This window comes from Salvelinus alpinus, chromosome 1 (genome assembly GCF_045679555.1).
Source record: "Salvelinus alpinus chromosome 1, SLU_Salpinus.1, whole genome shotgun sequence".
NCBI classification, from domain to species: domain Eukaryota; kingdom Metazoa; phylum Chordata; class Actinopteri; order Salmoniformes; family Salmonidae; genus Salvelinus; species Salvelinus alpinus.
The window spans coordinates 51,217,946-51,245,159 of NC_092086.1; the positions used below are offsets into that span (position 1 = coordinate 51,217,946).

General features: G+C 41.0%; 2 protein-coding genes across 2 annotated transcripts in view; both read right to left on the reverse strand.

Annotated features, from left to right (window-relative positions):
* Positions 1-12,001, reverse strand: part of LOC139579582 (syntaxin-1B) — a 53,494-nt gene extending 41,493 nt beyond the window's left edge. Inside the window, exon 1 of the mRNA XM_071408339.1 lies at positions 11,634-12,001. Within this exon, the coding sequence (XP_071264440.1) occupies positions 11,634-11,663 (30 nt within the window). The 5' untranslated portion in view covers positions 11,664-12,001. The remainder of the gene's footprint in view (positions 1-11,633) is intronic.
* Positions 12,002-19,020: 7,019 nt separating this feature from the next.
* prf1.3 (perforin 1.3) lies at positions 19,021-22,261 on the reverse strand. The gene is made up of 3 exons (XM_071408138.1): positions 21,743-22,261; positions 20,710-21,579; positions 19,021-20,377 (listed from the first exon to the last, which is right to left on the reverse strand). Exons 1-3 carry the CDS (start codon positions 22,255-22,257, stop codon positions 20,071-20,073), a joined length of 1,692 nt encoding a protein of 563 aa, XP_071264239.1. The 5' UTR covers positions 22,258-22,261; the 3' UTR covers positions 19,021-20,070.
* Between the last annotated feature and the right edge of the window lie 4,953 nt (positions 22,262-27,214).

Here is a 27,214-nt window from a genome sequence, read left to right on the forward strand (position 1 = left end):
CGTATTGCCCAGCGACAGCCCCGAAACCTGAAGGATCTAGAGAAGGTCTGTATGGAGGAGTGGGCCAAAATCCCTGCTGCAGTGTGTGCAAACCTGGTCAAGAACTACAGGAAACGTATGATCTCTGTAATTGCAAACAAAGGTTTCTGTACCAAATATTAAGGTCTGCTTTTCTGATGTATCAAATACTTATGTCATGCAATAAAATGCAAATTAATTACTTAAAAATCATACAATGTGATTTTCTGGATTTTTGTTTTAGATTCCGTCTCTCACAGTTGAAGTGTACCTATGATAAAAATTACAGACCTCCACATGCTTTGTAAGTAGGAAAACCTGCAAAATCGGCAGTGTATCAAATACTTGTTCTCCCCACTGTATCTGGGAGCACCTTTTAAATGTGTTTGTCATCAGGGTGTATGATTGCTCCACAGTGTAGTAAATAGATCTGACATTTACCCTTCACAATCCAAACCGACATTGTATCTCCTCGACCCCAAAAATGGCAAAACTCTGACCTCTAAAAGATCATACAACACAATCAGACCATCTGACATTCCTAGATTGTTTCCAAGACAAATTCCCCAACTAGCAATTTCCAAAAGAATATTCTGCACCGATAACATGGTGATCATGCAAACTGAGAGAGCAGGTGATAATCGAACCTCAATAACATCTCCCCGACATAGTGGTCCTTAAGGAACATGTTGCTGCTGAATTCCTGTCCTTTCTTTGTCCTATCATTGTGCTGAGTCATTTAAAGATGTTCGATTAAAACCATATCACGTGATGTAGTCCTTTACAATCATACTCAGGATTGAAAATGGCAGATTTGGGCACTGATGAGCTCCTAAATTGGAACAAAGTAGCTGTACAGTAACATGCTATAAATTAGCTTCACAGCGCTGTATGGGTTTTGACTGACAGCTGTTCTGAAATTCCCCCATCTCTCCCGCTAGTTGAAACTTTTGCAGATGTTTTGTTGTCTGAGTAAGGGAAATGCTTTAAATTAAGAGGACTCTGTGTATTTTGAATGATGAGACATTGAGGATTATAAGGAATACCGCTTTGATGTCATACAAGCAAGCCAAACACCTGTGAGTCCAAATGTGCACTTCACATTTCCATAATCATAAAACTCATGTCATATAGTGTCAACGTTTCTGATCACTATGTTTGATGTACAGTTACAAGATGACATGGTGTTATACCCCGTGTTGTTCTGAACAGAATGAGCCTATGTTTGTCTATTGTGAAGAAACTTTAAGGCGGAACACGCACCTGAATGCACTCATGACTCCTTTCTACACTAAGAAAAAAAGGTTCCAAAAGGGTTATTTGGCTGTCCCCATAGGAGAACCCTTTTTGATTCCAGGTAGAACCCTTTTTGGTTCTATGTAGAACTATTTTGGGTTCCATGTAGAACCATCTGGGGAAAGGATTATACAAGGAACCCAATAGGGTTCTACCTGGAACCAAAAGGGTTCTTCAAAGGGTCTCCTATTGGGACAACCGAAGAACCCTTTTTTTCCCAAGAACCCAACAGACCAAAATTGTCTGTTTCGCTGAATTGCCTTATGAAAGCCCTACACGGTAAGATAGTATTTTATAACGTATCTAGTCTAGCTTGGCAATTTTTTGGATTGTGTAAACAACAGTAATTGTTTGATGGCGGGGATGCAGGGTTGTTTTCCAAACAGAACAACTACAATTGTACTTGCTCTAGTTCCTCAACGACACAGCTAGGAGAGCTCAAAAAAGCACCTTATAGTTGACAACTCTTCTTCGAGTCATTAAAGTGCATTGAATTGACTTAGTAACTGCGCACACTTTGGAGAGGATAAAGACGGGCCGGCCACCTGACGGGCCGCCCCCAGGTGGTGAGGGTAGGTAACAACATCTCCACCCCGCTGATCCTCAACACTGGGGCCCCACAAGGGTGCGTTCTGAGCCCTCTCCTGTACTCCCTGTTCACCCACGACTGCGTGGCCATGCACGCCTCCAACTCAATCATCAAGTTTGCGGACGACACCACAGTGGTAGGCTTGATTACCAACAACAACGAGACGGCCTACAGGGAGGAGGTGAGGGCCCTCGGAGTGTGGTGTCAGGAAAATAACCTCACACTCAACGTCAACAAAACAAAGGAGATGATTGTGGACTTCAGGAAACAGCAAAGAGAGCACCCCCCTATCCACATCGACGGGACAGTAGTGGAGAGGGTAGTAAGTTTTAAGTTCCTCGGTGTACACATCCCGGACAAACTGAATTGGTCCACCCACACAGACAGCGTTGTGAAGAAGGCGCAGCAGCGCCTCTTCAACCTCAGGAGGCTGAAGAAAATCGGCTTGTCACCAAAAGCACTCACAAACTTCTACAGATGCACAATCGAGAGCATCCTGTCGGGCTGTATCACCGCCTGGTACGGCAACTGCTCCGCCCACAACCGTAAGGCTCTCCAGAGGGTAGTGAGGTCTGCACAACGCATCACCGGGGGCAAACTACCTGCCCTCCAGGACACCTACACCACCCGATGTCACAGGAAGGCCATAAAGATAATCAAGGACAACAACCACCCGAGCCACTGCCTGTTCACCCCGCTATCATCCAGAAGGCGAGGTCAGTACAGATGCATCAAAGCAGAGACCGAGAGACTGAAAAACAGCTTCTATCTCAAGGCCATCAGACTGTTAAACAGCCACCACTAACATTTAGTGACCGCTGCCAACATACTGACTCAACTCCAGCCACTTTAATAATGGGAATTTATGGAAATTTATGTAAAAATGTATCACTAACCACTTTAAACAATGCCACTTAATATAATGTTTACATACCCTACATTACTCATCTCATATGTATATGTATATACTGTACTCTATATCATCTACTGCATCTTGCCATCTTTATGTAATACATGTATCACTAGCCACTTTGAACTATGCCACTTTATGTTTATATACCCTACATTACTCATCTCATATGTATATACTGTACTCTATACCATCTACTGCATCTTGCCTATGCCGTTCTGTACCATCACTCATTCATATATCTTTATGAACATATTCTTTATCCTTTTACACTTGTGTGTATAAGGTAGTATTTGTGGAATTGTTAGGTTAGATTACTCGTTGGTTATTACTGCATTGTCGGAACTAGAAGCACAAGCATTTCGCTACACTCGTATTAACATCTGCTAACCATGTGTATGTGACAAATAAAATTTGATTTGATTTGATTTGGCCACTTGAATACACAAGTTAGTCCGCTCACTCGAACCCTTGTAATCTTATGTTGCACCTACCCCACATTCTCCAAGAACATTCTTATCATGTTACTGAATGTATTCAGAGTATTTTCTGATATTGTTATCAACAAATGCTGCAAAAATTACAGTAAATGTAAAATGTACATAAAATCAACAGTGTAATGTTTGGATTCAGTCTTGTGTCAGGTGAACTGTTGTGTCCTAAACTTTGGTCTAATAATTTTCCCATAATTACATTTTCCAAACCCTTTCAATGGCAGCCATGCTTATACATATGCTTTTCATATTTCTTCCGTAAGAAACATTTCAATGCATCCCTATCCATATAGGTCCCTTTTCACAAGTGTAAATGGTTAAATTAAAGTCTGCATTTGTGGCAAACAGATGGCAATACACAACACTTCGGATTCTGTGTTTCAAAACGTACAAAAACGGACTTGAAGGATCATGGGCATTCAATATCCAAAGAGATTTACATTCTACAGAGCTTGAACGATAGAATGATAGTCCTTGGAACATCTTACTACTTAAAGCAGTGTGAGTCACAATAAATTCCAACTGTACGACATTGTACGCATCCTGAGACGGCTCCATGTGGTTGGTGGTGATCTCACTGCTCCACCTGTGTTTAGCTCAGTCTGAGTGAAAGGGGATGTGAGGTAGGTTATGAACAGAATTCCGCTAGACAGCCACATGATCTCATCTGACTGATCAACCCGCTCCTCTCTGACTTGTATGGGCACAGTCGGACACAGAATTCTCAGAGAAGTAGGATGGATGCCAGAGCGAAAGTAATTATTCAGCGTGTTAATTTAGTGGCTAAAATTGTTGACGGGAGAAAGTGGTCCGGTCTGGAATGGCCAGTCAGCATGTCTTTCTTTAACCTACGTTGACATTTAAAAAACGCAAGCTATTCATTTTAAAGCACATAGTAAAAACAATTGAGTAAAAGTGGAGTAGGAAATATAGATGGTTTTTGGACTTTCTAGAACTCATTTGAAGTTATAACTCCTAGGAGAAATGACTAGCTGTACTGAGGTCAACTTAACTATATCACAAAAAGGCGGGGCAGACATCCAGGTAGTTTCTATATAATAAACAATCCTTCAGTCCAAATATGTGGGGATAAACAACGTGTGACAGATTCAGCAGTGTGAGGTGAGTAAGACGCAAAGACAGAGACAGAGACTGTTCCTGAGTACCCTAGGCCTACTAGACTAGGGTTAGCCTTTAACCATACCCCCAAACCCAATCCACACAAAATACATACTACACTCGAAGCAAAGGCTATTTGTTGTCCACCTCAAGTGATTTTCCCTCCATTGTCCAGTTCATTGCCATTGAGAGGAATATAGATGCTAAAACATGCCTTGGAGGGGTATTTTTACTGTCTAATGTGTCCACCACGTCAAGGGCACGTGTACCAGTCTGTAAGTACCAGTGGGCAAACAGATCCCTAGGTCAGATGAAAGACGTCTAGCTGGAAGAAATCCGTCACATTCCCTCCTGCTATTTAATCCTGATTAGCATTTTTTTACTTTTGTGTCTCTACGACTACAATTTCAGGCTTAATTACTTTTTGTGTTGACAGAGTGCAAATGAAGATCCCTCTGCTTAAATGACTTTGGAGGACTCAAAACACACATAACTCATTCAGCTTCGGTCTGCGCAACCTTGTTTATTGGGAAATAAATACAATTTAGGACCTATCTACCGGTAGTTCTAGGTTTGTGTTTGTATTGTGTGTACCACTGAAAAGCACTGTGGTTTTAAATATAGTGGCTGTCTCTGCCCTTGGTTGCATATGACCTCACAGAACACTGCGTCCGTCCCACATCATCCCCCACTCTACCACAGACGCGCTAGACTTTAGGCTAAACCATGGAAACTGTGCCTTTTCCGGGGTTATTAATTTCCAACATGGCTGCCATTATGACTCACCGTTTGATACAAACACATCTTTAGAATAGATAATGCAAATCCTTGACCTCTCCTGGAATCTACTCTCCATCCACAAAGCATCATGCCTTAAGGAAAATACTCAACACGGAGCGACCAGTATTCTCTGGTGCAATCCGCTATTACATTGATGTGGCATGTAGTCAGGGGTGGTGCTCATACATAATGTATTACTAGCTGCGGTAATCACTCATGGGGAGTGACTATTGGAGGGCCATCAAATGGAGATGCTCTGCTATACATTTTGTGACCCCATTCCTTTTGAAAGAAAATCCACTTAAGGATAAGAATCATTTCAAACAATGTGTTAAGGGGGTATTGATAGCCTATACATCTACTAACTGCATCAAATGCAAATCGCCACTGTGGTCTCTGACATCATTTGTTTAGCAGTGAGCATGTTGACATTTTAGGGTCAGGTACGATTACTGTCTCCGAGAAACTTTATAGAAATGTCCTAATATGGAATTGTGTAACATAAAAGATGCATACTTCAAATAAAAGACAACATTAAAAGTAGATGAACATTTCAACTTCAAATGTGCCAATAAAATCCTTTACAAAAGCCGCTACAAATAGATGCAAATATGTCAAAGGCATTCAGTACAGCAGAACTGCTAGGCCATGGCTTTGAGACAGAACTTCCCTCACACAGATTTTAACATGCCGTTATTTACCTAAATATGATCATTTCTGAAGTACATCCAACAGAATTCAGTCATACACTTTGACCAAACCTCATTCAGCGTGTATAATACGTTAGTGTCTCTGTCCACTCCCCTGTACACAGTTTTGCTCTGCGTTTTTTAAGTGGTGGTTTGTGCCATGCCCTTCAATGACTCAAGGACAGCTTAAGGCACAAAAGAGGCAAGATATATCGCAAATGTCATGTGGCATAATCTTTATTACAGCTGGCAAATTGTGCTTTGCTATCATTTGTATTCTACTATCATTACACCACGTTAGCCCTATTGGCTTTAGTATCATTTTGTGCTGAGGGAGCCTTAATTAACCCTTGTTGTCAAAGGTCAAAAGGTTATAGAAGGTTCACTCATTCATCAGCTGCTATCTGTGTTTGCTTGTATCCATTTCGGTGATGGATTGTCATAAAACATAGGCTTTTGATTCAGAATAGATGGCTATAAATGTCTCCTCTTCCAGCCTAATTCTCAACAGCCTTGATTAAAATATGAACAATGTAATCTTAAAGTTGTTTCATTGTTATATCATTGCAATAACAATGTTTTGCAACATTTAAGTATGGTACTGTATAATCTGAGCTAACCGTGTTGCTAACGGAGAGATGTGGGACATGTTTGTACAGGTGAATGTTTCAATATACAGTTCCTTCAAAATGTATTCACACCCCCTTTGACTTTTTCCATAGTTTGTTGTGTTAGAAAGTGGAATTAAAATTGATTTAATTGTCATTTTTGGTCAACGATCTACACAAAATACTCTGTAATGTCAAAGTGGAAGAAAGATTCTAGCATGTATGATACCTTTGACAGTGTGAGTCCTTCTGGGTAAGCCTCTAAGAGCTTCGACACCTGGGTTGTACAATATTTGCACATTAGCATTTTTTTAATTCTTCAAGCTCTGTCAAGTTGGTTGTTGATCATTGCTAGAAAGCCATTTTCAAGTCTTGCCATAGATTTTCAAGCCCGATTTAAGTCAAAATTGTAACTAGGCCACTCAGGAACATTCAATGTCATCTTGGTAAGCAACTCCAGTGTAGATTTGGCCTTGTGTTTTAGGTAATTGTCCTACTGAAAGGTGGATTTGTCTCCCATTGTCTGTTGGAAAGAAGACTGAACCAGATTTTCCTCTAAGATTTTGCCTGTGTTAGCTGTATTCATATTATTTTTATCCTAAAAAACTCTGTAGTGCTTGCCGATGACAAGCATACCCATAACATGATGTAGCCACCACCATGCTTGAAAATATGAAGAATGGTACGCAGTGATGTGTTGTGCTGAATTTGCACCAAACATTGAATTCAGGACAAAAAGCAAATTTCTTTGCCACATTTTTTGCAGTATTACTTAAGTACCTTGTTGCAAACAATGCATGTTTTTAAATATTTGTATTCTGTACAGGCTTCCTTCTTTTCACTCTGTCATTTAGGTTAGTATTGTGGAGTACAGTAACAACAATGTTGTTGATCCATCCTCATTTGTCTCATATCATAACCATTAAACACTGTAGCTGATTTTAAATCACCAGTGGCCTGATGGTGAAATCCCTGAGCAGTTTCCTTCCTCTCCGGCAACTGAGTTAGGAAGGACGCCTGTATCTTTGTAGTGACTGGGTGTATTGATACACCATCCAAAGCCTAATAAATTACTTCACCATACTCAAGGGGATATTCAGCTCAGATGGGGTTTTTTACACTACCATTCGGTGCCCTTCTTTGCGAGGTATTGAAAACCTGTGCTTGAAATTCACTCCTCGATTGAAGGACCTTACAGATAATTGTATGTGTGAATACTTATTGACTCCAGACATTTTAGCTTTTAATTTTTTTTATACATTTCTAAAATGTTTTACAAACAAAATTCCACTTTGACATTATGGGGTATTGTGTGTAGATCAGTGACACAAACCCTAAATGTAATCCATTTTAAATTTAGGCTGTAAAACAACTAAATGTGGAAAAAGTAAAGGGATGTGAATGCTTTCTGACGGCACTTTATATACATTACCACAGAACTCTACATGACAAAGCCTGTCAATGTAAATAAAGGTGTGCTGTCTAGGCCGGACACAGAAGTCAGACAGTCCTTTCCTTTGACACAAACAGGGAGTTCCAGCTTGTGTCTTACTAAAATCTCTGTTTATCCGGGACACATTGCATGGTAGGGAGGTGAATGCTGTTTTTCTCACTCTTAAACGTCCGTCATGGCATACATGTGGTGAATATGAACGCTAAATACATGTGGTGAATATGAATGCTAAATACATGTGGTGAATATGAACGCTAAATACATGTGGTGAATATGAACGCTAAATATATGTGGTGAATATGAGCGCTAAATACATGTGGTGAATATGAACGCTAAATACATGTGGTGAATATGAACGCTAAATATATGTGGTGAATATGAGCGCTAAATACATGTGGTGAATATGAACGCTAAATACATGTGGTGGATATGAACGCTAAATACATGTGGTGAATATGAACGCTAAATATATGTGGTGAATATGAATGCTAAATACATGTGGTGAATATGAACGCTACATATATGTGGTGAATATGAGCGCTAAATACATGTGGTGAATATGAACGCTAAATACATGTGGTGAATATGAACGCTAAATACATGTGGTGGATATGAACGCTAAATACATGTGGTGAATATGAACGCTAAATACATGTGTTGAATATGAACGCTAAATACATGTGGTGAATATGAACGCTAAATACATGTGGTGAATATGAACGCTAAATACATGTGGTGAATATGAACGCTAAATACATGTGGTGAATATGAACGCTAAATACATGTGGGGCTAAATAAAGCAACACAGGGAATCGAGGCACACAAAGCTTTAAGCAAAACGACACAAAATATACAGTAACTGGAATAACAGGATGTTTTGCTTATTCTGCATTGGACACAAATATGTCACTGATATGTTATAAACCTGTTATAAATAAGCTTACCAAGTAGGTACAAATTGGATGCATGTGTTGAATTTATGGCTCTGCCAGTCAAGGCCATAAGTAATGTTACTGATATTCAAGACAGTATAAATGACATAATGCTCTATAGACTACCAATATGAGAGCGGTTGGCAATGCTATAGGCCTATACATAAAACAGTCCAGAAGAGTATCCACTTTGCAACTAAAATGACACTCTGGCTGCATTTAGAAAGGCAGCGCAATTATGATATTTCACTAATTAGTCGTTTGACCAATCAGATCAGCCCTGAGAAAGATCTGACATGAAAAGATATGATGTGATTGGTCAGAAGACCAATAAGTTGTAAAAAAAAAATATCAGAATTGGGGTGCCTGTCGAAATGCAGCCAAATAACCAATTAAAATAAAATTGCACACACACAATTTTGCACTGAATAAATGTATTGTGTCATCATGCAGAAATGTTAAGGACATTGAGTGAGTGATATATTTTGGTCTTGGGAGAACAAATCAATAATGTGTGTGTGTGTGTGTCAATGACAGAGAGCAATATTAATTTTATGACATCTGTAGCCTATAATGCTTAGAAATATGTTTTAGAATAAGAAAACTATGCCTGTGCCTTTTCAACCCCCAGAATTTGGCTCAAGGTTTCAGTTTCATCTTAGGTATATGATATATAGTGCGATTGAGCTTCGATTATGTCCCTTCTTAGCAACACCTACCCCAGTTTATAATCAATAAAATTGGTACAGATATTGTGCAGCAACGCACGAGCGCACCCTCAATCGAAGGTCTATCAGCCGTCTCTTTGGATTACACCGGAATAGTCGGTATAGACATGGTAAATATAGCCGGCCAATCTTTTGCTCACTCACACACGTAGCACATTCGGTAAAACCCGTGCAGACACGGCTTGCTCAGAGTAGGACGATGTAGCGCGCGACGTATACGTCACTGTGATGTTGACGATTACATAAAATGTAATTATTACCCAATCATATAACATCTGTTGCCAGAATTACGTGATATTCGATCATTATAATATAACATCAACAATATTATTTTCATAGAACTTAGACTGACGGTAGTGATTATTTATCCATTTCACTTCAGATGGCATCCATTATATCGGGAACGTGGGGGGGGGGGGGGGGTTGGGTTGGGGATACAAAACCATAAATTACAGGTAAAGAAAGAACGAAAATCCGTCTCAGAGAGAAAGATAATCTACTAAATGAACACGTCTAATAAACGCTCTTATGGTTCGTTTGGACATGAAAGCATCATAGCCGAGAGATTTCTGTAGCCTAGTCTCGTTGAATCTACAGTGGGCAGTGAGGCAAGTGCCTAGTGTCTGACTGAGTATGGATCTAGCTGTGTTCAGCGTTTCAGTGGGAAGGCACAAGAGGAGGCACAGAATTCATGCAAGGTGAATCCGCTGACCATGGGCTATCTCAGGAACGGTGGCACAATCACAATCATGTGCTATAATGTTCACAGCAGTATCGCCTGTATTGGCTCTAAATTTGGATATAATAATCACACACAGGCACACACACACGCACACGCACACACGCTTTAGATATACGTGCAGAGCGGCAGTGAGTCCAGGCGTTTCCTCGGATATTTTATTGATCTCCAGCCGTTGGAGGTTGGGCTACGCCAAAAATGCCATGCACGCTTCGGGCCTCATATCGATTTTATTGCCTTGTTTTTCAATTAAACCTAGACAGACAAATTGCACAAACATATGACAGTGGCTATCCTCATGGCATATATCTAGTCACCGAACGTGTTGTAAACCGGTGTGAATGTGGTTTTCCAATGCAGGAAAAAAATGAAACCCTGGTGCAGATCCTGCCATAGCATGGTGTCGCCAAAGCAAACCCAATTGAACCCTACAGACGCATAGTTGGGAGAGAGCTACAATTCTGTCCTCCTTGATCGAATTTGAGTCTAATACAAGGAATAATGTAAACTATACCCCATTGTAGAGGCCAGTTATAACAAAATGTACAATCTCATAATATGACCCCCCACCCCCACCTTATTCGGCCCCGTCCCACTCCTATAAAACGCTCTCTCCATCAACTATCTAGAAAAATATAAATCCGATGGGCTGAGGCAATTCTGAACAAATATTTCGTTCTACCAAGGGTTGAAGAACACTCTTTAACGGTGTTTGCAGGGATTGCTTGGCTAGGAGGACTATGGGCTAGGATAGCTTTCATCCACTGTATTTAACCACTGTTAAAGGGTAGCTGTCCATCCATATTAGCCAGCAATAAGAATTCATAAACTTATATTGATTTGGGTGATTTCTAGCAGTAGACTATCTATGGTAGATGTGTTTGTTTTATATTATTGCCTGCCTGCCTGTAATGCTAATAGCCCTATACTATTTTCTCAAATCACTGCATTTCAACGGACCATTAATAGAGAAGGCATATTTTATCCTGCTCATATTACGTGTATGATCATCAGTGCACGCATGCGGGCACCACTAGGCTATTGACACTGATGGGAAGACACATTCGAATGCGTAAAATATAAATGAATAGCCTAAAGATACCCGCCTCTGTATTTTTGGTAAGAACCGAAACCCCACATATGTGTTATGTTTGCGGTGAAGTAGCGCCCAGCAAGGAGATGTCAGACGCTGACGCCCGATTGCGGTGAGGATTCGGAAGGGAGGAGAGAGTGGAACCAAGGGAAGAGGGCAGGAATAGTATAAATATATAAGCTTACACTTCGTAGTTCTTGTGTACGATCCTTCATTGTTTCCCCGCCGTGCTGGCTAAAATATAATCGCCTGGGTTTTTCCGCCTCGTTGTCTTCTTATGTCCAAAGGTCCGACAATTTGATATTTTCTTCCAGTATTCAAATGAGGGGGTAGCTTATGAGTCTCCCCTGTGCGCTACCTTCTCTGTCTTTTTTCCTTTTTCTAGTCCCCCCTCTACTGTGCTTGTGCGTCCTCCTTGGCGGTGCAGTGTCGCCCCGCAGCGCGCTCCGACTCCAGCAAACGAATGCGATACGAGCGCGGTACTGATGCTGCAAAAAAAAAAAAAAGGATGAAAAAAGAAGCGATGCGGAGGGATGGAACTCTGTGCGCACGCGCGGTCTCCCTCGCTCCATCTCTATCACTTTACCTGCTACCCCTCCCCCTCCGCCCTTTTTTCCCTTCGGTGTCTATCCGCAGCGCGTAATCGGTCGGCGCTCCAAGCCAACCAGTGAACTGTAGTTTGTTTTAGGTGAATTAAAATAATTTGGTGGAATTCAATCCACGCGCATGGAGACTGGGTAGGGCAACGGAAACCCCAGCCCCCCTTCCCAAAGGAGCGGTTTCCTCAAGGGGCTCAGGGTGGTCTATAGTGGCAGGCAGAAGGAAGTGAGATAATCAGAGGATGAGGTGATGTTACCCCCATTAAACACGTTTTTTTTTTATCGGAAGCCACCCACTTCAATGCACAAGAGCTCTATTTATGAGCTGTCCACCACAAACTGGCAAACGCCATCATAATGACTGGAATAGAAGTCAGCTGTAGGCTAAAAGGCAATGTAGCCTAATGATTTAGAGAATTCAATATCAGACTTTACTTTCTGTTTTAATATTAGGCTACAGCAGACTATTTTACTGATAGGCCTAGATTTTGAAAACCTTAACATAGTTGTATACGGTAAAAAAAAAAATGTAAAAGTTATTAGATTGTTATACATCTACACCTGCATTCTAATAGCCTATAACCTGAGGCAAATTACATCAAAGTTGTTTCAACATGTCAGATATCTTTGTTTAATTCAATCAGACTAGGCTACCGTGTTAGATTTCTTTATGAGTCTACATCTTGTGTCAAAGTTATCTTATTGTATACCGTATTCAGTGGCCTTTCCCCCCAAACCAACAGAAGGGGTCATATTACTAAACATAACATGAATATTGTCTCCAACCTTGTGTTACAATTCCATTTCCTCACATGTTGACTCAATTGATCAGAGTTGTGCACTCACATTCCATATTGACAGTATCCCTGAATGGCCCCTGTTTGAGCATAGCCTCCTGCAAAGAAGAATCAATAAGAGCTCCTAACATTATTCAACGCCTGTATTCAAGGCAATGTATGGACTTCATGTCCTAATAATGCACACGATATCCTCATTCAGTGGAGTCATTAGTCTAGCCCAGATGACCCGACCTGTGGCTTGGCATGGTCCAGTACTATACTGGATACTTCTCAGTTTTAACTCTACAACCAATGTACAGTAGCAAGCACTGAGGTTAGAGCGAAGTTGTTAGGCTACCAATATTACACGTGAGAAATTCAAAGGATAAACATATACTATCTACCAATTAATCAGTACCTAGAGTCATTTAAATTAATCAGTACCTAGAGTCATTTGAAATGACCTAGAGTCATTTCAAATAAGAATTTTATGATTGTGATGAACTCACGCTCTACTCTATTTTCCTTGGAAGTGGCAGCATGCCCAGTAACGAACAGTCTTGTACTGTATAACCCACCTTGATGTCTTCCATTTAGCTGGCATAGAGTAGAAAGAAAAAAGCAGAGATGAGGCAGGTTTAAAACATAGCCGATAGAGTGGGGGTCCATCTCACTAAAAAGGGGATATATCCTGAAGTAATGACTATCAGGGTCTCCATGTCACATATGCCTGATACACACTATATAGGGCCGACCTGAACTATACCCTGCTGATCATGGGTTTTTTATTTCAATTGTAGACCTCAACTCCGGCTCGGATCATTTATTTTCACATTGCCCTGCAGAGTTACAGTAACTATGGTGGATGTGTAACCAGTTCAGCCCAGTACAGTTTGGCTTGGCTCTGCTCAGTTTGTCTGAGTAGGCTGAAATAGATACAGTAATGAAATCCATTGTGCACATTGCTCCGTTTTAACTGGGTAACTGGGTAACCTGCTCTTTTCCCTTCTAACAAGTTCCCAGCTGTCCTCACAAAACCAGGCCTGCTGAAAAGGACTCGGAGTTAAGGTCTACAATTGAAATAAAAAACCCATGATCTGGAGGAAGTTAAGTCAGAGATTATACCTGTCGTATACACCCCAAATATCTCTGGAAGTTTAAGTGCTCCCTTCAAAAAGTCGAAAAAACATTTCACTCCAGGAATTCATCTTTAGAGGTGATTATCCTTTTCCAAATAATCAGCCGTTATAATTAGAATTCTAAACTGTCATCACAAAACCCTTATGGAAAAACAACATGAATTTCATGTGAACACATGATCTTATGTGAAGTTAATGTGATAACATGTGACAACATGTAAAGCAACGCGATATCATGAAACTGCACATGTGAAAACGTGATCACATGTGAAGTGTTCCAAAAACATGTTTTCACATCATTTCACTTGTGAAATTTCAGGTGAAATCATGTGATTTTCCACATGTGAAATATTTGAGTTTCTCTGTAAAGGATTACAGGGCCAAATCCTACTGTAACTTGGTATCCATGAATAAATTGAATTCTCATGGCTACCGAAAGGAAAGTTATATATATATATATATATATATATATATATATATATGTATATATATAACTTTCCTTTCGGTAGCCATGAGAATTCAATTTATTCATGGATACCAAGTTACAGTATATATATATATATATTATTATTATTATTTTTCTTCTTACGTGTCAAATCGCCAACTGGCAACCCATCCCTTATGGGATTAATTGACACATAAACAAACATTACAATCATTTACTATGATAATTAAATGATCATTCTTCTTCCGGTGTTCTCTGCACTCACTGTGCATTGCATAAAGAGAGAAAAAAAGAAAGAAAGAAAATCAATACATATTAGTAAATAAGGTTATCCAAACAATAACTACATCCCTAGAGCAGTAAAATAATCTACAAACATATATAAAGTGGGAAGAAAAAGTATGTGAATCCTTTAGAATTACCTGGATTTCTGCATAAATTGGTCATAAAATGTTATCTGATCTTCATCTAAGTCACAACAATAGACAAACACAGTCTGCTTAAACTAATAACACACAAACAATGATACTTTTTCATGTCTTTATTGAACACACCGTGTAAACATTCACAGTGCAGGTTGGGAAAAGTATGTGAACCCTTGGATTTAATAACAGACTGACCCTCCTTTGGCAGCAATAACCTCAACCAAACGTTTTCTGTAGTTACGGATCAGACCCGCACAACTGTCAGGAGGAATTTTGGACCATATCTCTTTACAAAACTTTTTCAGTTCCACAATATTCTTGGGATGTCTGGTGTGAACTGCTCTCTTGAGGTCATGCCACAGCATCTCAATCGGGTTGAGGTCAGGACTGACTGGGAAACTCCAAGTGGGCGTATTTTCTTCTGTTCATGTCACGCCCTGGCCATAGAGAGGGTTTTATTCTCTATTTTGGTTAGGCCAGGGTGTGATTAGGGTGGGCATTCTATGTGTTATATTTCTTTGTTTTTGGCCGAGTGTGGTTCCCAATCAGAGGCAGCTGTCTATCGTTGTCTGTGATTGGGAATCATACTTAGGCAGCCTTTTCCCACCTGTGTTTTGTGGGTAGTTGTTTTCTGTTTTGTGTCTGCACCAGACAGAACTGTTTCGTTTTGTTCTATTTTGTTATTTTGTTTCAGTGTTCAGTTTGAATAAATTATCATGAACACGTACAACGCTGCACTTTGGTCCTCTTCTTCAGACGAGCGTGACAGTTCAAGCCATTCTGTTGTTGATTTACTTCTGTCTTTCGGGTTGTTGTCCTGTTGTATCACTTAACTTCTGTTGAGCTTCAATTGGCGGACAGATAGCCTTACATTCTCCTGCAAAATGTCTTGATAAACTTGGGAATACATTTTTCTGTCAATGATAATAAGCTGTCCAGGCCCTGAGACAGCAAAGATGCCCCAAACCATGATGCTCCCTCCACCATAGTTTACAGTTCGGATGATGTTGGTGTGCTGATGTTTTGATGTTGGTCTGATGTGCTTTTTTTCTCCACACATAGTGTTGTGTGTTCCTTAAACAACACAATTTTAGTTTCATCTGTCCACAGAACATTTTGCCAGTAGCGCTGTGGAGCATCCAGGTGCTCTTTTGCGAACTTCAGACGTGCAGCTGTAACAGTATAACTTTAGTACGTCCCCTCGCCCCGACACGGGCGCGAACCAGGGACCTTCTGCACACATCAACGGTCGCCCACGAAGCATCGTTACCCATCACTCCACAAAGGCCGCGGCCCTTGCAGAGCAAGGGGCAACACTACTAATATGTTTCAGAGCAAGTGACGTAACTGATTGAAATGCTAGTAGCGCGTACCCGCTAACTAGCTAGCCATTTCACATCCGTTACACAGCAATGTTTTTTTTGGACAGCAGTGGCTTCTTCCATGGTGTCCTCCCATGAACACCATTCTTGTTAAGTGTTTTACGTATTGTAGACTCGTCACCAGAGATGTTAGCATCTTCCAGAGATTTCTGTAAGTCTTTAGCTGACACTCTACGATTCTTCTTAACCTCATTGAGCATTCTGCGCTGTGCTCTTGCAGTCAACTTTGAAGGACGGCCACTCCTAGGGAGAGTAGCAACAGTGCTGAAATTTCTCCATTTATAGACCATTTGTCTTACCGTGGACTGACTTTTAGAGATACTTGGTACCCTTTCCAGCTTTATGCAAGGCAACAATTCTTAATCTTAGGTCTTCTGACATCTCTTTTGTTCAAGGCATGGTTCACATCAGGCAATGCTTCTTGTGAATAGAAAACTCAAACTTTGTGAGTGTTTTTTATGGGGCAGGGCAGCTCTAACCAAAATCTCCAATCTCGTCTCATTGATTCTTCTCCAGGTTAGTTGACTCCTGTCTCCAATTAGCTTTTGGAGTCATTAGCCTAGGGGTTCGCATACTTTTCCCAACCTACACTGTGAATGTTTAACTTATGTATTCAATATAGACAAGACAAGAAAAATACAATAATTCGTGTGTTATTAGTTTAAGCATACTGTGTTTGTCTATTGTTGTGACTTGGATGAAGATCAGATCAAATTTTATGTAAAATGTATGCAGAAATCCAGGTAATTCCAAAGGGTTCACATACTTTTTTGTGCCACTGTGCATACATACACACTGTATATATACACATACATACATACATACATACATACATACATACATACATACATACATACATACATACATACATACATACTGTATATATACACATACATACATACATACATACATACATACATACATACATACATACATACATACATACATACATACATACATACATACATACATACAGTGGGGAGAACAAGTATTTGATACACTGCCGATTTTGCAGGTTTTCCTACTTACAACGCATGTAGAGGTCTGTAATTTTTATCATAGGTACACTTCAACTGTGAGAGGCGGAATCTAAAACAAAAATCCAGAAAATCACATTGTTTGATTTTTAAGTAATTAATTTGCATTTTATTGCATGACATAAGTATTTGATCACCTACCAACCAGTAAGAATTCCGGCTCTCACAGACCTGTTCGTTTTTCTTTAAGAAACCCTCCTGTTCTCCACTCAATACCTGTATTAACTGCACCTGTTTGAACTCATTAGCTGTATAAAAGACACCTGTCCACACACTCAATCAAACAGACTCCAACCTCTCCACAATGGCCAAGATCAGAGAGCTGTGTAAGGACATCAGGGATAAAATTGCAGACCTGCACAAGGCTGGGATGGGCTACAGGACAATAGGAAAGCAGCTTGGTGAGAAGGCAACAACTGTTGGCGCAATTATTCGAAAATGGAAGAAGTTGAAGATGACGGTCAATCACCCTCGGTCTGGAGCTCCATGCAAGATCTCACCTCGTGGGGCATCAATGATCACGAGGAAGGTGAGGGATCAGCCCAGAACCTGAAGAGAGCTGGGACCACAGTCTCAAAGAAAACCATTAGTAACACACTACGCCATCATGGATTAAAATCCTGCAGCGCACGCAAGGTCCCCCTGCTCAAGCCAGCGCATGTCCAGGCCCATCTGAAGTTTGCCAATGACCATCTGGATGATCCAGAGGAGGAATGGGAGAAGGTCATGTGGTCTGATGAGACAAAAATAGAGCTTTTTGGTCTAAACTCCACTCGCCGTGTTTGGAGGAAGAAGAAGGATGAGTACAACCCCAAGAACACCATCCCAACCGTGAAGCATGGAGGTGGAAACATCATTGTTTGGGGATGCGTTTCTGCAAAGGGGACAGGATGACTGCACCGTATTGAGGGGAGGATGGATGGGGCCATGTATCGCGAGATCTTGGCCAACAACACACAGCCAGGGCAACTAAGGAGTGGCTCCGTAAGAAGCATCTCAAGGTCCTGGAGTGGCCTAGCCAGTCTCCAGACCTGAACCCAATAGAAAATCTTTGGAGGGAGCTGAAAGTCTGTATTGCCCAGCGACAGCCCCGAAACCTGAAGGATCTGGAGAAGGTCTGTATGGAGGAGTGGGACAAAATCCCTGCTGCAGTGTGTGCAAACCTGGTCAAGAACTACAGGAAACGTATGATCTCTGTAATTGCAAACAAAGGTTTCTGTACCAAATATTTAAGTTCTGCTTTTCTGATGTATCAAATACTTATGTCATGCAATAAAATGCAAATGAATTACTTAAAAATCATACAATGTGATTTTCTGGAATTTTGTTTTAGATTCCGCCTCTCACAGTTGAAGTGTACCTATGATAAAAATTACAGACCTCTACATGCTTTGTAAGTAGGAAAACCTGCAAAATCGGCAGTGTATCAAATACTTGTTCTCCCCACTGTACATACATACATACATACATACACACTGTATATATACACATACATACATACATACATACATACATACATACATACATACATACATACATACATACATACATACATACATACATACATACATACATACATACATACATACATACATACATACATACATACATACATACATACATACCATATACAGACACATCTACCATTGACCCCAATACATGGTTTACATGAAAGTATGGGTTAATGCGTGTAAATTGAGCCCACAGGTAGGATTCAGCCCACAGGTATCAAATTATTGAGTAGTTAAATAATCACTGGCACCACGATAGGTCTACTCAGTTTATTGAATGACAGTACAAGCAGAAAATAGAAAATGCAATGATAAAATGTTTAAACAAATGTGAAAGGAAAGGAACATAAACATACAACAACAAAAAAAATACAGTGAAAACTAAATGTAAGTGACCTACTGTATGTAAGCCACATTTGCTTTCTCAGCTATTGCCAAGTGTCATGTCAGTTGAGGAATGTGGTCATGTTCCTGTTACCTTGGTCTAATGCAGAGCATGGGTCCCAAATGGAACCCTATTCCCTATATAGTGCACTACATTTGACCAGAGCTCTATGGGCCCTGGTCAAAGGTAATGCACTATAAATGGAATAGGATGCCATTTGCGACGCATCCAGAGTCAGTGGTCTCACCCACTTCATCTGGGTGGTAATGAATCAGCAAAAGCACTTGGGTAATGTTCATGCAGGCCGCAAGTAGACCTAAATCCCTCCTCTCACATCACTTTCAAGAAGTTTTTTTGTGTGTCACAGTTATACGAGTAATACTGAAACCCCAACTATTTGGATGTATCAGACATTACATAGAATTGTACAACAAAAAATACACAAAGAAAAAGGTCAATATTGAGAAATTATTTAGTTTTGTGACAGAAAGAAAAAAGATATGAATGTAGAGGCAACCCTGAAGCAATGAATCATTTTATCGCCTTGGAAAGGAAAGACTGAGCTTGTCAACGCAAGCTAATTGGTTGACCTAACGATTTAATGCATTCTTAAAAACTGATTTACCATTAGCTTCATGTCACAAAGGTGAAGCAGAGAGAAAACGGCAAAGGACCGTCTGGCATGGCATGTGTTGTTGCGGCCTTATGCTCCACAGAGAGTGGAGAAGAGTAAATCGTCCTATGAGGCTCAGATGGTAAGAGCATTGGTTAGAGGTTGTGGGTTTGATTCCCGCTTGGGGTCAGATATTCTAAAATATATGCACTGTACTGTAAGTCCTTTTGGATAAAAGCATCTGCTAAACGGCATATGTTATTATATTATTATAATTAAGTAAGTCATTTAACATGAGGGGCACCGTTCACAGGAAGGTCCTGTTCCGGGTACTGTGAGAACCCTGGAAGAGGGTGGGTAACGTCTCTGTCTCTCTGTCCCGGTCATGGACGTAACTCAGCCTACCCTGGGACCCAGGGGAGGGTGCATACTGATCACAGAAGGCTCCTTTAAGGCTGGGGCCACAAACCACAGACAGGGAGACATAAAGCGTGCCGTGTTTCAACTTGAACCCTTGATTGACTTTCATGCCCCTTTGAGGGGTTATGGAGCCCTTTCCTAGCAGGTTATCGTTCCATCTGTTGTCGCGGTCCCACACCTCAAAGTACAAGGTTCTGTTAGGGAACACATAGAGTGGGTGAATGAGAGAGAGCACTCTAAGTAAGAGCAGTGGTAATACACAAAATATTCACAATGCTGGCTAAAGGAGAAAAAGAATCGAAATGTTTTTTTGTTTTTTTACTCTTACAAGGTTTTATAGAATAGGGAGCATAATTAGCAAACTGGCACCTACCCTGGAGTTCCCACCGACAAAGACACAGAGAGGCCAAAACACCCTTATCATATGTCTTGTTGCTCTACTTATTCCTTTGTACAGGAAGCCTATACATAGTAACTCTCAAGAGACGGATCTGACTATTTAACATAAAAATTGAAAAAAACTCACTCTTTACTATTCAAATCCACCGTTCCATACTGAATCATATAGTTCCAGTAGGGGAAGTCATTGTTCCAGATCACAGGAGTGGAACCGCCTTGCTTTCCGTAGAAGACCTTGACGTAGCCGTCTGTCTTAGAGAAGTAGTCGCCCCAGAGCCCCGTAGCTCGGACCACCGTCACATTCATCCTGGCCACGCCCGGTTTACTGGGGCAGCAGTTGGAGTCCACATTCCTGTGACCGCTACACGTACAGGCACAGTCTTTGTTGCGTCTCCCTGTCTTGCAAGCAGAAGGGCAGGAGGTGGACACAGCGTACTTTTGGATGTAGTCTCTGATGGCATTGCGCAGGTTGGTCTTAAGGATGGGGTTGTCTCTGGCCAGGAAGTGCAGGGAGCTGAGCTGGTAGGAGACCACACCAGGGACCTTAGTCAGGGACTTCAGCCAGGTTTTATAGCCAGACTTCTTGTCAGGGTTGAAGAGGATGTCCTCGTCCTCGAAGTTGCCGCCCTGCACTTCGGTGACGCGGTCCGAGAAGGTGGCTCCGAAGCTTGCGCCTTTCTTCAGTTTTTTGCTCTGGGACTTGCAGAACTCGGTCTCGGCGCTGATCGTGACACCCTTGATGGTGCCACTGGCTTCCACCCCCAGACAGTTGCTGACAGAATGGAGGGAGAGGCCGCTCATGGCCATCTCACAGGTGCGTATGGCTGTGGTGGAGTGCACCCGGCCCCCCAGGTGCACCTTGCGGATGTAGTGGGTGCCATAGATGGAGATGAAGTGGCTGTAGGCAGGGGCGGTCTTTTGAGTGTATGTGCAGGGGAGTTTTTTTAGGGAGTCATGAAACTCCTGGCTCAGGGGAGGTTGGGTTCGGAGGCGAAAGCTAAGGACAGGGAGAGAGGTATGATGAATAAAAACAACTTCAACAACATGGGTAACACTGTTTCTTTCCGTACACAATTTATATAAATAGCTGTTGGCTTTTTTTTTGCTTTAGACCGCCTTAATTTACATCCTATGGCACTAAAATCAAAATCTCGACTCACGTGTAATATTCGCATTTGAATTCATGGCTGGTGAAAGAGAACTTGTCTTTGGTGGAGTGGCCTTTTGCGAACATGGCAGTTTTGGAGTGTGTGCCTCCAACAGCAACCCCAGCAATGCCCTTGATTCCCAGGCCAACCTTCCAGCTGATGCTGGCAGAGTTAGCGGTCTCCTTCAGAACGGAGAGGCTCGAGTCATACATCTGGCTGCTGAGGCTCCGACGACACGTCACCTTTGTGCGCCAGTCCAGTACGGAGAGCGGTAATTTCTGGACCTGGTTGTCCATCAGAGTGTTGGTGCACAGGGTGCAGTTACCATTGTGCCCACCGACCATGAACTTCCGCACATCCACCACAAAGGCGCCGGAGGTCTGCATCTTGACAATGTTGAAACCCTCTCCGGCCAGGTTGTGGCCGGGGACGAACGGAGCCTTCTGGCAGTCGGTGAAGGAGCCAGTGTGGCAGCCATGACACACAGGGAGGAAGAGGATGAGGAAGAGTAGAAGGTTGACAGGCATGGCAGGTGCTGGGAAGAGAGAAAATTGGCAAATGTGGTGTGACAAAGGCAGGGGATAGACATAGAAAGAATATCATGAGGGATTTTAGAAATAAAGTTATTATAAGATTTTGCAATTGCCATCCCACTGTGCAAAGACGTCACATCAGCATCACAAAAACGGGTGTATTTACTACATTTGGGTGTATTATTAAAGGACAAAATCTATCAAACGTCTCAGGTCACTGAAAACCACACGGAAAGTCAGGCATTCCAAGATTTGTATTTCCCACATTGCCTTTAAAAGGTCACTCAAGTTAATGAATTGGAAAACAATATAACATAGATCATACATTGGATATAAGAGGAGTTACTGATGCAAAGATCTTGGATTCAGATCTAAAGCCACGCAAAGGTTGACATTTAATGAGAAGAGTTTGCTGTACATATGAGAGAATCATTTTGAGAACGTATATCTTACAATCAGTTTCACAGTGAATATAAGTTCTTTTAGAACTCATGTTAATTTGAGGAGCAAATGGATTGTTATTTGATTTACTGAGCCTCCATCATATCCTAAAGAGGACTTTCTCGTAATTTTTTTTATAAATAACGATTTAGTTCTAACATTGTTTTTCTATCTCTCAATTTCTCCGTACTGTGCAACAATGATTACAGTATTCATACTCTTCACTGACTGAATGGCTCTCTCATTTGAACTGTCTTTAAGAATCCAAATAACTAAACCTTATATTAGGCAGTATGTCCTTTTGGACAATCAAGCTCTTTTAATTCTTTGGATTGGGAGTATTTCTCTAATTAACTGTTGGAAATAGTCAAGTGAGTTAAGCAATAGTTCAAGGGTTCACAATAGTGACTATATGACCATCATGTAGATGACGAAAATAGAACTGAAATTCAGAATAACATTACTTAATTTCTAATACTTTATATCAAGTGTGATGATTCAGAAAATATGTACATTGAGTGGCAATGAAACAACAATGGTGCGTTTTCTACAAGAGGAATGCAATCAAATTATTTGGACTCACCTTACACAGAGACGTTGGTATTTTGAGGTGAAATATATTGGACAGTAAAACTACTTATATCTTTATATACCAACATACAGATTGGTGAATTGGGAGTGGCTAACAGAGATATACCCATTTATGGAGTAGCCTGTGACAAACCAAACAACCAACTAAGCACAAACTCACACACACACACACACACACACACACACACACACACACACACACACACACACACACACACACACACACACACACACACACACACACACACACACACACACACACACACACACACACACACACACACACACACACACACACACACACACACAGTCTTGTACAGCTAACCTTGTGGGGACATACAATTCAGTCCCATTCAAAATCCTATTTTCCCTAACCCCTAACCCTAATCCTAACCCGTACTCTTCCCCTAACCCTAACCTTAACCCTAACCCTAACCCTAACCCAAAAACCTAAACTTTATCCTAACCCTAAACCTAACCCTAGCTCCTAACCCTAACCCTACAACTAACCCTAGCTACTAACCTTAATATTTAACTTAATTCTAACCCTAACACTAATTCTAACCTTAACCCTAAACCCCCTAGAAATAGCATTTTACCTTGTGGGGACTAACAAAATGTCCCCAGTTGGTCAATTTTTACTTTGTTTACTATTCTTGTAGGGACTTCTGGTCCCCACAAGAATAGTTAAACACGTCCACACACACACACACTCACACACACACACACACTTTCTCACAACCTCTCTAACACCCAAATATACCCATTCACACAACGCAAATACAAGGGAACAGGCATACTTAATAAAAAAAAACGTTCACTTCACTGCTTTATTTAGCCTTATTTAGTTTGACTATTTCCCATTGACAGACCAGTAAAATAGTTCTGACACACACTCTTTCTTGTTCCCTCTAACTGCATATTTTATTACAGTCCCAGCCCTGAACATTGAGAGTTCGATCAGACCCTCGGTTTTTTATCTGATGAAAAATGAATGCTCAGCAGTATAAAACCAGACGTGCCAAATTTACATTAATGTTGCATCCTTCAAGATACCTTTGGAGTGTGCACATCAGTAACTGTTGCTTTCCAATCCATTGCACTATGCACTATCGCTCCACCGTTTCCTGGTTGCTAAACCTCTAATAGTTCGCCTAATTTCAGTTTATGTGACAAAATAAGCTGGTATAGTGTAGAGAATCATTGTTCCATTTAAAATATATTTTCCGTAACCAAAAATATTGTTACTTCGGCTGTTTGAAGCTGATGTGCAAAACGAGTAACAAAAACCAAACTTAAGAACAGGAAGCATAGAAATAGTGCACATAGAACAGATCCACCGCTTCTTAGACTTGCTTTCAAGTAGAATGATAGATCTATAATGCACATACTGTATCTATGTGAATTTGGTTGGGTCACCCAAAAAGTTGCATATTGGCACTTTAATGTTGTGTCTGTAGTGAACTTGCGTAAATACTGTAGATGTTTTAGACAGATTGTCCTGTATGTGTGACAAATTATTCCACACATTGTTTAATACGCACACACAAACACGTAATACAACTTTGTATTAAATTGTGTTACTATTATAAATGTTTTACATGAATTACGCAACTAATATACAGAAAATGAATTGAATATGGCTCTCAACATTGATTTCAGAAACAGGGTTTGTTGAGCAGCAGATATATCCTTGAGTCATTTTCACTCATGGTGCATTTCCCCAGTGTTTAACCCAAAAGGCTCAGACTTTTCTGTTTCCGTCTACGCGTGATGTCATCCGTGTCTCACCGGGCCTTGGCTCCTGCGGACCTGCTCTATCTAGGAGCCAAGGCAAGGCCCTGGTTACTTTTCAGCTGGCTCCCGAGTTGCGCAGCTGTCTAAGGCACTGCATCTCAGTGCTAGAGGTGCCACTAAAGACCCTGGTTCAATTCCAGGCTGTATCACAACTGGCTGTGATTGGGAGTCCAATAGGGCGGCGCACAATTGGCCCAGTGTCATTAGGGTTTGGCCGGGGTAGGCCGTCATTGTAAATAAAATAAAATTCTTAACTGACTTGCCTAGTTAAAAAAAGGTTAAATACAAAATAAAAAAATTACATAACAATGGCTAACTGTGAATGTTAACACCTTCTCAGAAAGCAACAGTCTTGCATGATGCAGTTGCTGATTCTGCTCGATCACACTCCTGATGGAACCAAAATAACACTAGAGCTTACATTAACATGAAACACTGGTGTGGGGGTAAGTTTCAATGGAAAAGCACCATTAGTGATGGGGTACAACTTGTTTCCATCGGCTCATTACAGCAGCTGTGATGCTGGTACAGTAGAGATAAGAGTTTTATTGTTAGGTTCCAAAATGGTTGTTTCATTTATTTAGTAGGCCTAGTAGTGTAGTTGTAGTAGAAGAAGTAGTAGTGGTAGTATTAGTTGTACTAGTAGTAGAAATGACTACAGTCGACACATTGCTTGGGTATGTTTGTAAGAGTGTAACTGTGTGTGTGAGAATTTGCATGTGTGTGTGTGTACAGAACAGTCTCAGATGTGTTGAAAGGGAAGAAGACAAATACATGACTCAGCAGAAAAGTTGGGAAAAGTCACACCTCTCAAATGGCTCTGCCGAGACAGCACCTTCTCTTATAACAGAAAGAGGAACTTAGTTCCCCTTTTTTATGGCAAGTCGGTCAAAATTAGCTTCATCTGCTTGTCTTTACTTCTCACTTCACCCCAAGTGGCCTCAGGGTTGTCAGCCAACGAACAAATTGCCTGCCAGCATGGTTTTTGCTGAGCATGCTGTAATACCTGTTGGGTATTGCTGTCTGCTTGGCCTGGTTTGAACGAGGGTGTGGGTTTCCATGTTTCCATGTCCGTCTATTGTAGTCTGTCTGTTGCAGTAGTGGTTATTGATATGTAGCCTAGTAAAATGGGTTGTTCAATCCTTTTGTGGGGGGAGAAGCTTGTCACGTTCTATGATGATACAAGACTGATGATTGAAGACCTCAAAGACTTCCAAATGTACAGTATATAAGCTACATTCAAATTCATACCACAATGTTGTAAGCAATTTAAAATATGAACTACATATGCACCGCAGCCCTTGTCATGGAACTAATTAACGCAACAGTTTTATCACAGGAGAATCCTCTAACCGTCTGAGCAGCCAGAGGAAATCATAGATGCTTACATGGCCTGAGATATGACCTCAGCAGATTTACGATAAATATGTCTATTTATAAACGTACATATTTTTGTTAAATCTGCCGTAATTAAAGGTAAACTATGTTTAACGTGAGGAATTGTACTTGGTTACAGATTAAACCGAGATCCGAATCTGACACATAAGCACACGGGGCCTCTGAGAGATCAAATTATGTTCAGTCTAACCGGCAGGACGCAGAGGCGTAAGGGGACTGATGACGGACATATAGATTTACTGTTTCAGTTTCAGGTGGAAGCCAAAGCCATCAAACAATGTCACAGAATGCCAAAATAAAGGCCAGGGCCTGGTGCCCACTGCAGTACTTTATTGACACCTCAGCACTCTGCGCAAGACGCTGCCAAGACAAGGAAACAAACCAGGAAGTGAATGGAAAAATCCAGAATGAGACTTCTATTCTTAGTTCTTCAACATGCGTTCAGATAAATCCCTGATACTGCTATGATGATGTACTATTTGACATAGTCATGGCAGAAATGGGAGGCTATAAAAAAAGCCTTAGTCTCATTGGATTTATTCCAAAACGTCTTCAGAAAGGGAACGAGAACGGGAGAATTCAAAACTGTTAATTTGTGACAGTGCAAGATGGAACAGTGCCTTGAAAATAATACTTGTCATGCAAAAGAATGAGAAGAAATTAAGGATATATTTTTAAGCCCTCCCCATCTAAATCCGAATAACAATTAGTGATTGTAAACACC